This window comes from Salarias fasciatus, chromosome 22, assembly GCF_902148845.1.
Source record: "Salarias fasciatus chromosome 22, fSalaFa1.1, whole genome shotgun sequence".
Classification (NCBI taxonomy): Eukaryota; Metazoa; Chordata; class Actinopteri; order Blenniiformes; family Blenniidae; genus Salarias; species Salarias fasciatus.
This window is the reverse complement of record NC_043765.1, coordinates 21217261-21229973: the sequence shown is the minus strand read 5'-3', so window position 1 is coordinate 21229973 and position 12713 is coordinate 21217261. Positions and strand designations below refer to the sequence as shown.

General features: G+C 46.2%; 1 protein-coding gene across 2 annotated transcripts in view; it reads left to right on the top strand.

Moving 5' to 3' along the window:
- The window catches only part of kcnq4 (potassium voltage-gated channel subfamily Q member 4), a 40287-nt gene extending 29965 nt beyond the window's left edge, over positions 1-10322 (top strand). Inside the window, exons 8-15 of one of the 2 annotated variants that reach the window (XM_030120210.1) lie at positions 230-318; positions 1002-1127; positions 2454-2510; positions 4275-4504; positions 4582-4681; positions 8698-8829; positions 9477-9615; positions 9759-10322. In XM_030120210.1, coding sequence (XP_029976070.1) covers positions 230-318; positions 1002-1127; positions 2454-2510; positions 4275-4504; positions 4582-4681; positions 8698-8829; positions 9477-9615; positions 9759-9962 — 1077 coding nt within the window. In that variant the 3' untranslated portion in view covers positions 9963-10322. The remainder of the gene's footprint in view (positions 1-229; positions 319-1001; positions 1128-2453; positions 2511-4274; positions 4505-4581; positions 4682-8697; positions 8830-9476; positions 9616-9758) is intronic. The other variant, XM_030120211.1, reaches the window with a different exon arrangement.
- The last annotated feature ends 2391 nt before the right edge of the window (positions 10323-12713 follow it).

The window sequence follows — 12713 nt, the reverse complement described above, 5'->3', positions numbered from 1 at the left end:
CACTGTGACGGCCATGGAGGCTCTTCAAAGACAAGATCGTTTAATAACCCTTTACCAAAACCCACTATTTTAAGAATTTGTGAAAAAAAAAAAAAAAAAAAAATTAAATCTACTTTAACTTTTCAATTCAGGTGTATTTTAAAGCTTTGTGACTTTGTTGGGTCAGTTATTAAATTTAAAAGTTGTATTTTGAAGCATGCCGTGTTAAAGCCTCTGTGTTTTTCGTCAGGCTGCGTGGCGTCTCTACTCCACTGACGCCAAACACTCCTACCTAACAGCTACATGGTACTTCTATGACAGCATGTTGCCTTCGTTCAGGTAAGTGGTCCCATCGCACTTCCTGCAGAGTGGATTCAGCCGTCAGGACTCTGTGACTGCCGCTGTCATTGGTTTGGAGTGTTTGTAATACATGCACAGAGATTTCCCATCATAGAAGCTCTCCCCCCCCCCCCAAAAAAAAAATGATATCAGCTTGTGAAAATAAGTTTGCAATGATTTGTTTAGCTATTCCTAAATAAATCTTGTGCAAAAACATTGCGTCGCAGACAAAACTTGCTGTCTGTGTGGACACAGTTTTTAGTTTTCAATTAATGTGAGGGTTGGAGGAAAAGAGAAAGACTTTATTTGCTTAACTTTTTAAAACATTCCTTTAGATTTCTGCCTCTTCTCCTCAGTTATATTTGCATTGATTTTGTTGTACGCAGTGGTTTCTTACATTCTGCATTTCTGTATTAATTTGACTAATGTTTATTGGCTTAAAAGGAGGGAAACCTGAGAACCATTCCCAGAGACATTTGTCTGTTTTACATTAACATCCATCCAAGTTGCTGCTTTCCAAAATTTGATCCATGCGTCATCTCATTTCCCTCTTCTTTTGAGCGTTTGGACCATTGATGTGGCCTTTTTGTGGAGTTTCGATTTTTTTTTTTTTTTGGTTCATTTGTCATGTTGTTTTGTTTGTTGTTTTTTTTCTTTCATTCATTTGTGCACGTGGGTGTCAGAGAACTGACGCTACTGTTCAGTCACCTCCAGCGACAGCGTAACACCAAGAAGGTTCTCCACAACTCCTACCACACGCTGCTGTCAGGGCTGCGGCCCTACAGCTCCCCCTACCTGTCGGGGGACAGGTACGCACCCCGCCACCCCTCGCAGCCTCACAGAACATCCAGGCAGGTGGCCAACGGCCTCACCTACAGCCGCACACTGTCACCCAGACACAGTCCAGACGGCAGGAACTCACAGAGCAGCACATTCAACAGGTGCACATAAAACAAAACAAGAAAAAAAAAAAAAACCTGACTGCTCCCAGAGCTGCATGGACGTGTCGTCTCTCTAACAGAACTTCACTAATCTGATCTGAGACCACTGTGTTGTAGCCCCCCCTTCCCTTCCTCTCCCCCTTGCTTCTCTGCATCTTTGTCTGCTTTGCCTCATCGTCTTTCCCATCTCCATCGCCGCCTGCAGTTCACTCACCGGTTTCCTCTTCTTGTCTTCCTCTTCCTTTTCTCTTCATTTCTGTGGTTTCCTTTCCGTCTCATCCGTCCTCCATCTGTTCTCAGGAAGGCAGACGTTCCATGCAGGTTTGTTCTTCAAGTCGTGAAATGTGCTTGTTGGTTCAAGGCATCAAGGCGTTTTTGCGCGTCTGTCCCTTTAAGATCCGGCGCAAACTTTGCGTGCTTCTCCCTTCAGAGCTGAATGAAATGTGTTTCGTAGATTTATGCACCTGTATATATCTATGAATGCGTTTTAGATGATTTCATCATTTTTTTGGGGGGGGAATGCGTGACTCAAAAGAAATCTGCTTACGTGGCACGCAAACATCACACCTGGTCTTAAAGGGACAGGCACCCAAATGCTGGCCCAGGTCTTAATGTGCTGAAGGGTTTTTATAGCTAGAACGGAGGTGTTTCTCTAGATTTAGTCAACTATAGGTAGGAAGGTAACGGAGGGCTGCTGGTGGAATTAGTAAACATCTGATTGTTGCATGAGTGAGACGAGAGATTAGCACAAGCTTCCCTGGTAGCGGTGTGCCGGCGTCGAGGAGCTGCTGCTGTCACACCATGGTGTTTAACGGGCTGCCGTGATGAATATACTCAGGTGAAACACCACTTAACACCTTGGCATGATCCTTCTCCACCTACTGATCCAACCCACCCACGCCTCACTCCTCACTGTGTGTCTCCATAATCCAAATCCGCCTCTCAAAACTGTGTTTTCCAGTTTGAGGTCAGGTGACCATTTGGGCTATGAGAGACGTCGCACATTACCTCCCCTCCCTCACCGTCTGCTCCCACACTTCTTTCCTCTTTTGCTCAGTTTTATCCTCATGGGTCCACTGCGTACCCTGGTTGTATCCCAGAACCTCTTGATCCCCCTCAACCCCAACACCTCTCTCCACGCCTCTCCCCACCCCCCCTTCACCCTCTCTCCCTCTGCCTTGTGTGTCTCCTCAGTCAACTCCTTTCTAAAAAGCGGGGTCTCTTCCGGATTCATGCTGGCCGCAAGCAGAGGTATCCACGGCAACGAGCCTGTGCACGGGGCACGCTAAAATGTCACCGGTCGATAGCATCGCTCCTTCTCCTCTAATCCCGCTCATCTTGCTAGAAACACTCAAAAGTTTGTGGGCCGATGCAGTGGCTTGAGAAACTATTCCTACAATTTGTGAGGTGAAAAAAAGAAAGAATTGGATGTATTGAAATGCCAGTGGACTGCAGACACCAATTGGATGATGTTAAAGCAAGCTGCTGCATTCTGGTCTTACAAAGACTTGCGTGAATCCTTTACTGTGGAGACATCCTGTGTGCTCTCCGGTTCAGAGTTCATCCTGGTTTGAGAAACAAAGACTGATGGTTGTTTTCCTTGGCTTGAAAAACAACTTGTCTTGTGTTGAAAACATCACAAACGTCCCAGAGGATTCAGTACTGAGTTGAATATTTGATATTTTCATTTGATATTTCAAGTGAAAATAAGAAATCAAATATTCACACACACACAAAAAAAAAAACTTTTTACATATAAACCTTTGAATTTCGTTATTTTTCAGTTCGTTTTTTTACATTTTTCTTAAAGGAAAAGATTTAAATGATTGGACCGTTTTTTATTTCACATTCGTACAAACCTTGGTACCAAATCAGTGTGTTCATGCTGCATTTTCTACAAGGTTTTTCTAAGTGCAAGAACACATCTGTTTGCATGCGACATTCTTGAGAAAGATTCAGTGAAGTTCATGGTCTGAATGCACCCAAACCATTTACTTCCTTTTTTCCCCCCAACAGCATGCAAAGGTCTTTCACTCTATCTCCTCATTTCCTGCAGTCGAGCTGAAGCATTTCACGTTGGCTTGTATGAAATGCTGTTTCCGCTAACATTCCTCAGCTGTTCAATTTTTAATTCAAATGGCCGGCTGCCGTGTAAAACACGCGGCAAGGACAAAGGAGTGTATCATCGTAAACATCGTGGGAGTGAAGGACTTGGTTGGAATTGCTCTGTGGTGCATGGCGTTTGCGTTGCCTTATGGATCCGTGACAGTGTGTAACGTGTAAGTGGCTGCGGCGTGGGAGTGGTCTCCGGAGCATGCTATAACAGCAGCATTAGGAGTCAGTCTCCTGCTGAGAACGGCCGCCAAATAGCTTTCCCCCCCGAAAATAGATGACCTGACATATCAGCCCCGACTGGGGCCGTGGTGAGTGGTACAGAGTGCCTAATGAGACACCTTTAGTGCAGCCGCACTTTTGCAGCCAATATTTTTGATGCTTATAAACTCTGTTAAAGGGGTTAAGGGAGCGTTTCTCATGGTAGAGGAAGCATTTTCCACTGGCTCTGCAACACAGCTACACTTGAATCAGGTTTCAGTCTGAACCTGCTGATTCAGGCGCCTCAATAGACTCTCGAAAGAAGAAATTGTCAAGACAGCCAGTGTTTAGTAATACCGAGGGGTGTTTTTTTGGTCATGCTGCCTCCCTGATAAGCCAGATACCACTGAGAGAACATCTTAATGTTTACCTGTGTCTGTGTCTTGTCTCTTGTCTGTTCATGTGACGATGAGGCCATATTTCTCTGTCGTTTCAATGTCACTAACTAACGTCTTTCTAACAAGCTCAAGCTTCCCCTCTGCTGCTTTCCCAAGCTCCCAGGATAACACGGTGTAGTTTTCCATAAAGTTCAAAGGCATGGATAATGTGACCAGTGAGAGAACTCAGTGCCCACCATTTTCCTAAAAGGAACCCTCCTCCTCCTCCTGCGGGTTTCGCTAACTGTCCCACCTTCACTGTCAGCAGTAAAATGGGCTTCCGGGATCGGATTAGGATGAACAACTCCCGTTCGTCCCAAACCATCCGGAACAAGGCGTCGCCGCTGCCCCCCGGCTCCGGCGTCCGCCGCTCCCCCAGCCAGGAGAACGTCCCCGAGGCCATCAGCCCGGGGAAGGTCCAGAAGAGCTGGAGCTTCAACGACCGCACACGCTTCCGCACCTCCCTCCGCCTCAAGCCCCGGCCGCCGGCCGACGGTGAGTCTGGCTCTTTAGTAACAACCAACAGCCGATGAATCCCCGGTTCTGACCGTCTCTGGTCTGCTTGGGCCCAGTGGACGGAGTCGGGGAGGACAGCGTGGAAGACAAACCTTATTGTGACGTGGCCATGGAGGAAGTCATCCCTGCAGTGAAGACGTTAATACGAGCTGTCAGGTGGGTCAACACACACACGTCCGGCCAACATTAGTGCTGGTTTTGAATTATTCTGAGATATTAGTCAATTAAATTTAGTGGGTTTGGACTAGATTTTCACATGAATCACTCCTCACGTGCAGAGGTAGAAGTCCAGAGTTGACATGTGGATTCTCGGTGGCAGATGACGGTATCGATCGGTGGCCTGAGCGCTGCTCTTGCTACACAGGTTACGCTAAACGGGAAAAACACGCCGCTCTTCCGTTTAGGAGCCGGCTGGTGCAAATTCAGCTGACGGAGCAGAAACGTCCACTTAGGAGAGGTAACTGAGCCTTCCTGCAGGCAGGGTGAGCTCCCCGTGTGACCTTGTCCCTCAGCAGGCCCCGGCTCATTCAGACGGTTCATGTGTAAAGAGGCCTGTTAGACACGAGACACACACACACACACATATGCATTCCAGTCTCATCCAGTTAAAGTGAAAGATGGTGGACACACAACCTTCTGTGCGCCAATGTATCGATACCCCACATGGCTACCGACCATATTTCCTCCAGTGACATGTAAACGCACACATACAGGACCCCCCCCCCCCCCCACCACCACCACAAACACTCACACAAGCACAATCATACAATAACTGCAGCTTTTCACTGATGGAGGCAGAAAAAAGTACAGTTGCCAGCAAACATCTGGGATGGGGGCCGTGCCGTGACCCGGGAGGTGTTTGATGAGAGCGGATTATAATGACTCTGATTCCGGTCCCTGGTGTCAGCACTGTACCCTCGCAGCATTTTTCATGGTGGCGTGACGCTGTCTGCGTGGATCTATTTTGGCTCTGTGATGCTCCTGAAAGAAATGTCCATGTGGATTAAAAAGAAAAAAAAGAAAAAAAACCCTGTATGAAGCAACATTAGGGATTAGGAATTTCATGTGTCAAGCATCATCCCAAAATATTCTAGAAGCTCCAAACAAGGTCATTCTGGGTGTGTAGACCTGTGTTCTGCATATTGTACAGTCAACTATTGCTTTACGTTGATGCGTCACTGTTACTCATCAAATAACTTGACTTTTTATCTACATATTGCCATTTTATAGTTTTCTATTGGTGGCTGAGAGTCTCTTTTAGTTCAAGTTTCTGTGACAAGAGTGTGACACCTCTTTCAAGGATGTTGATTTGAATGTATCACTTTCATGCTCAGAAACAGTTAAAACTCGTGGGTTTTTTTTATTTTTTTTTTCATTTCACTACACAGTGTTGTAGGGGTTGGCTGCACTGCCTCACAGTGAGAAAGTCCCCGGTTTGAGTCCAGATTGGCGGACGTCCCTTTGAGCCTGTGTGGATTTTTTTCTCCACTTACTCTACTTGCCTTCCATCATCCAAAAACTTGCATTCACACTCAGTTGGTGCCTCTAAATCTCCAGTAGGTGTGAGTGTTAGTGTGTGTGACTGTTTCTCGCATCATTCAATTACATGTAACAATTGTTTTGCAGTAATTTTTCAGCATCGTCATCTGAACACGCGGTCTTCAGTTTACGTATCGTAATGTCACTGATAGGGCATTATGAGATCTCGCTTTGGCGTGCGCGTGACTCAGCGTATCGGCCTGACCTCGGCTGCTCCGCGCTGCAGACAATGGGAGCCAGAGACTTCTTATAAATGGTGCAGGTGTGTAAACAGCAGGTGCTCCACACACACGCGTTCGCACGCAGCGTGTGTGTCGCGGCTCGTGATTGATGTCGCTGAAGCGCGGGGTTTTTGCAGCAGGCCTTAGTGCTGAGGCTTCACTTTAGATGTGGTTTATCAGCGCCCGGCCGCCCGAAAAAAAAGCGTACGACGTTCTGTTTGTGTACAAAAAGGAATTGGTGGAGGGAGGAGACGAGGACAAGAAGGAAGGCGATGAAAACGGGGCCTAATGTCATCATCCCTTTGTCCTGTAACTCACCTCATGCACAATCCAATACTGCGTGAAACACAGAATTTCTGCTCGTTTGCAGTCCCGGACGAAATGTGCTTTATTAAACAGTCGGGACTTTCTTGCTATTAATAAACTCTTCTTTCTGGAGTCTTCATCTTCAGGTTTTCCTGCGTTCCAACCCGGCCCGCAGTGGCTCGCCGAGGATTCACGTCAGCATAACAGTCATTTTTAATTCCCAGATAAAGCCGTGCCATCTGAGACCATCACCGATCCTCCTTTGCTGAATTGCAGAAATTCCCAGCTGACACTTCCTCTCCCGCCAGGCGTCGTCGTCTTAACTTCCAAGCTTTGGGTAGGAACCATATCTTTTGGTGAGGCGTGCCAACCGTGCTGCAGCACTGCCAGGGACTGGGAGTCATCCCCCCCCCCCCCAAAAAAAAAAAAAAAAAAACCTGACTGTGTGTTATGAAAGCCTTTCAATGAACAGAAAGGAGAGTCAGCAGTTCGAAGAAATCCTTGGAGGATCCGAATCTAACCCCCCCCCCCCCCCCCCCCCCCCCCCCCACCACCACCTCTTCTTCCCCGTTTCAACCTTTTCTCTTACCCACACCTGAGACCCACCCTGGCAAAAAAATCTGCATCTACCTGCAAAATGAGAAAAGACTTCCTGCAAAAAAAAATGCCCCAAACGCAGAAGTCATCAGAAACGGAGTGCTGCGTGAGGAGGGAGGAGCGCGCTGACGGCCGCTACGGCACCAGCTGTGGACCACCACCCCTCCTCCTCCTCCTCCTCCTCCTCCTCCTCTTCTCCTTCGCTTGCATCTTCTCCTCTTCTTTGTTGCAGCGCCGGTCACTACGCAGCACTGTTGTGCTGTTTGTGGTGGCCGTAAGTGCAAACACTGCAGACCTCAACAAAGGTTACTGTGGTTGTTTCAGAAAAAAAAAAAAAAAAAACTGACCCCTCCTGCAAGTTCAGGTTTCGCTGCTCGAGCGTCGTCCACATGCGTGACCGTGTGTTGGTGTATTCATGTCTGAGTGGACGGCATTGCATTTCTGTCTGTGTGCGCGTTTCTCTCAAAACGGCTGATCCTCCGATCTTTGGCTTATTATTGTGGACTTAGTCGTCTGGGTGTGGGAGATAGGATTTCCTCATAAAAAAAAAAAAAAAAAAAAAAAAATCCTCATCTTTCTTCCTTCTTGTTCCTTCCCTTCCTTCCCTCCATCACTCTCTCACACCTCACGACTTGCGGGACAATCCATCACGGGCCGGGATGGCGGCTTGAGTGTGTCTCTACTCTGTCTTGCTTACATTGGGTGTTTCCGGTCCTTTCGTCGAGCCAGCATCTTTCAGCTGACTGTTGTGTAAATGATGAGAAGAAAAATGGAATGACCCACCCAACGCTGAACGCCGGAGACACACACACACACACACACACACACATACACGGACTCAAACTTTCCTCCGCTCTCCTCCCATTATCTCACACACACCAGCCTCCACTCCTTCCAGCGTGACGTCCAGGCAGCAGGACTCTGGAAGCTGTCAGTGATGTGTTGGATGGTGCAGTACTGCTGGGTCGACACTCCTCAGTATGATCCCCCGTTCCCCGCCGCCGCCCGCCGTCCTCCCCCCCTCCTGCACGCGGGTGGCGATGAGGAGCCGTACGCGCCGTGAGCGGGAGCAGCTGTGGTCCACCGAGTGTCTCCAACATAGCTGTCAGGCCGACAAAAGAGCGGAAAGGGACGGTGGCCAGCATGTGCGTGTTACTCATTCCCGTCCCGGCCAAATGTGCTAATTGCTGAAGCAGCAAACGCCGATAAGGAAATGTCTCCGGGAGACTTTCTCATCACCGCATGGTTTAGTAGGTTTGTGGCTGCTTTCTTTATGGGGCTGTTTGTGAATGATAAGGTCACGCTGACTTTAATTAATCTTCTCTGGGTGCAGCGTTGTCATCTGAAAGCCTCCTGGCCAGGCGTTTTTCTAAAGGTTTACTGTATATCTGGATATGTGGACATGCGGTGTGATGCTCTTTAAAGGTGTCCAGAGGAGCGATAACGCAGTGTGTGGTGTGTGTCTGTGTGTGTGTGTGTGTGTGTGTGTGTGTGTGTGCGCGCCTGTAGGATCTTGAAATTTCTTGTGGCCAAGAGGAAGTTTAAAGAGACGCTGCGTCCGTATGACGTCAAAGACGTCATCGAGCAGTACTCCGCTGGTCACCTGGACATGCTGGGCCGCATCAAGAGCCTGCAGATGAGGTGAGGTGTGGAATCTGCACAGCAACTTTACAAAGAACAAAACTATGCACGGAAAATTAGGCCTCTCATGTTTGGTAATTTGAAGTTTTCCTTGTGGTAACACTCCCATAGGCAATCATTTTTATAACACTGGAAAATCACATTATTGCCTTCAGTGTGTAAAAAATTTGCCAAATCTTTTCCGCAACTTCAAAACAGATTTAGAAAGAAGAAACATCCTTAAAACAAAGCAGTAATTCAACAAGCGCACATTTCTTTGCTTTCCTCTTTCCCATTAGTAGTAGTAGTAGTGGTGTTAGTATGATTATTATTATTATTATCTAAGTCTGACCCGAAGAGGATTACCCCGGGGGGTGGTTACAGTGGAGACACAATGAAAGCAGACAAAAATAAATTGAAAAATACATTAAAAATTGTTTTTATCTGATCTGAAATATAAACAAATCCATAGATTACTATGACTTCAAATGTAAAATAAAATGTTCTGAGTTAAAATTAGCTCAAAATGCCGTAGCTTCTTATTAAAGACAACTGAAGGAGCTTCACTTCCATTTTCTAACTTTTACCTCTAAATTGATTATAAAAGTTACAGTAAAATCTCTTTGTTCTTATTACATCTGATGACATTTGCTCCTTCTGGTCAACAGGGTGGACCAGATAATCGGGCGAGGAGCCGTTCAGTCGGATAAAAAGACGCGTCCTGAAAAGGGAGAGAAGACTCCACCAGAACTGGACCCGCTGGACGAGCTCAGCATGATGGGACGTGTGGTTAAGGTGGAGAAACAGGTAACCACAGAGAATAAAGTGAGTTTTCTTTCATCGGTCTTTGTGCTCTCAGGAGCGGTGAAGAACTGATGAAGGAAAGGAAAATGTTTGGTCTGCTCGGAGAGGCTGAAGCAGTAACAGAGTGTGTGTGTGCTCTTCTTCAGGTACAGTCCATAGAGAACAAGCTGGACCTCCTGCTCAACTTCTACTCCCAGTGCCTGAAGAAAGGCTCTTCCCACTTCACCCTGTCCTCCCTCCTGGACCCCGACCTGACGTCTGACTACCAGAGCCCCACGGACCAAAGAGACCTCTTCCCCTCCGCCAACACGCTCAACATCTCCCAGTCTGAGAGCGGCAACCTGGAATGACAGTGAGCCGACTGCTCCGGCAGACGCAGACCCTTTACAGAACGTCTTCCCGCGGCTGAGTCCTCGCCCGGCAGCCACGGCGTCCTCACTTCATTTCTTCTTTCGGTCTGCCGTCACCTGTTCCTCCCCGTCTCCTGAAATGAATGTTTCCAGCGTCGATACCGATGGAGGCCAGCAGATGGCGCCACCTGATAAGGACCCTGGGAAAGCTGCTCACCGCACATGCCTCTCAACACCCCAGATGAGGACAGACACTTCAACGACCTTTACTTGACTACTGACCCACTCCCACTGATCTAACACTATATATCTATGTCTACTTTAATGCTTCACTTGTAGATAATCAGACTGCATTGATGTTTGTTTGTTTGTTTGTTTTTTAGCATTTGAAGGAACCTTTTTTTTTTTGTTTTTTTGGTCTGTCCATCACTTCTGTCTTCTTATGGCTGCTTAAATCGACAAACTGAAACAAATACTGCACTACAAGTGCCACGCCAAGTCGTTGGTCCAGTACTCCGCCAGTCACAGCTCGAGACGGCGTCACGGTTTGTGGGACTGTGGCGAATGTTAATGGTTCCCATCAGCGACGTTTCAGTGCACGCCACACACACACCGAAGAAAGCCGTCGACACACACACAAACCACCCCGGGACGGCTCGGCCAAAAGGCACCCGAATCTTCACGGTACATCCTTTCATCCAAGCGAGTGTCTGAAATCAAAAATCCCGTATTAACATCCCAAATGCATCACCTGGAGACAGGGTGAGAAGAATGTGTTGGAGTGGAGGGTGGACGATCTCTACTGTCTGCTTTTCATTCCCTCTCTGTGAGATCCAGTCTTCAGCAAGCCCATGTGCAAAAAATACAAAAAAAACACAACACACTCTTTTTTAGTTGACATTTAAGTGACATATTTTCCTACTTACAGTGGCAACAAAAAAATGTGTGAACTTTTTGCAGTTCCCTTCATTCCTGCAAAGACAAAACTCATCGACTTAATCTCTGGTTAAGCATCTTTTCTCTTCAATCAGGTAGTTTGATTGATGCATTTAACTTAATGATCATCAAAGTATGGTCCAAGTAGAGCGACTGCAAGATTTCAAACACAGGTGACATGAGTCACATTCAGGCTCTTTGCTGTTTTATAAATAATATATTATCTGTGGACGTTATTCTATTTGTGCTTGAGAGCCTAAAACAGAAATCCAGTGAGACATTTATCCTATTTAGCCAAGGAACGGTGAAATCCGAGTGAATTTAGTCAGTAAATTCTCACGAGCTGTAAAGTACTGGAAATGTCCTCAGATAACACTTTAAGAAGTAATCAGTGAAAAAAAAACATATCTATCAACATAATGCGCTCTTAAAAGATGGGTTAAAAAAAAAAGATATGAACTCTTGTATTGTTTATGTGTTATTAGGTCAAACACTTCCGATTGATGCAGAAAATTTGGAAATCCAAATGGTTCACATACATTTTCTTGCCACTGTAATTTGGATTTAAAGACCTTTTGAAATGACGCGTGATGCTTTTTATATTGAAGTATTTCGAGTAAAGCCTCTTACAGGTAGATCAACGAATGAATACTCTGAAATGTTTCTATTTTAAAAGTTGTCGTACTTCACGGATGATATCTGTAAATTTCTCCCTTTAACTCTTGCTGGCATCCCGTCCCGGGTCGGGTTCAGCCTGTCAGTCATCCCACTGCAGCACTTCCCACTTTGGTACTATTTCACACCGTTAAATAATCTTTAAGGTGCCCGGACATGAAATATGAACGCACGCGTCTTAGGAAGCCGCCGACCCTCACAGGTTCAGCGTGGAGAGGGTGTGTTTGTGTTTGGGTGCCTGAAGGGTTTCCTGGAAGTCTTCTCCAGTGTGTTTAAACTCTCCTTCCTCTTTCCCCGGTGACGTTTGCTCGCTGAACGCTCCCTGCAGATGGACAAAACTGGAGAAACGTGCACACAAACACACGTATATAAACAGAGAAAGCGATTCCTTTACTTAATACTTTGGCACTTGTCTTGTATGATTATATCTTTCATGTGTTTTGATTACTGTAATTGTGTTCATGCACTTGATTTTATCGTAACCTATAACAGAAAATGTGTTTTTTTTTTAATGATTCTGGTTGTTAAGGTGAATGTAGAATTTAAGTTAATATATTTAATTGATTTAGATATGATCTTTGGATGAATGTAGCATTTTTTTTTTCTCTCTCTTAGCTTAATCATGGATGACACAACTGTAACCGCTCACAGCTGATCGGGTTCACACACACACAATCTGCAGAGCTTGTGAGTTTTTTTTTTTCTCTCTCTCTCTCCTTGTTTTAAATCCAGATAATTGTTAGCAGCTGAGGAAAAAGGTCATCAAGCTGTATTTGGCCAGTGAAAACTTTCCCTCTGACTCCAGTCAAGCCAGTTGACTCAGGTGCTTCTCTTTCCGCTCCAGCTCAACCCCAGACTCCTCAACACTGAATGTATCTCATGTTTTAAGGTCTCCGTCGCTCTCTGTTGGCATTGTACACGTGTTGTACTCATTTCCTGGATATTACGCTGTTTCGCTGTACCTTCTGGTCTTTGTCGTAGAGCAGACGTGGTTTTACTAGAGGCATTATTAGAGTGGACCGCCACTTCATCGTCACCACGAACGCTGAGCTTCGTGAAATCGTACGTGAGACCGCTGTTTTTGCATGTCGTCGTTTTGGTGGTGGCCCCAGTATTAGAAGAAAAACAAAAAAAACAAAA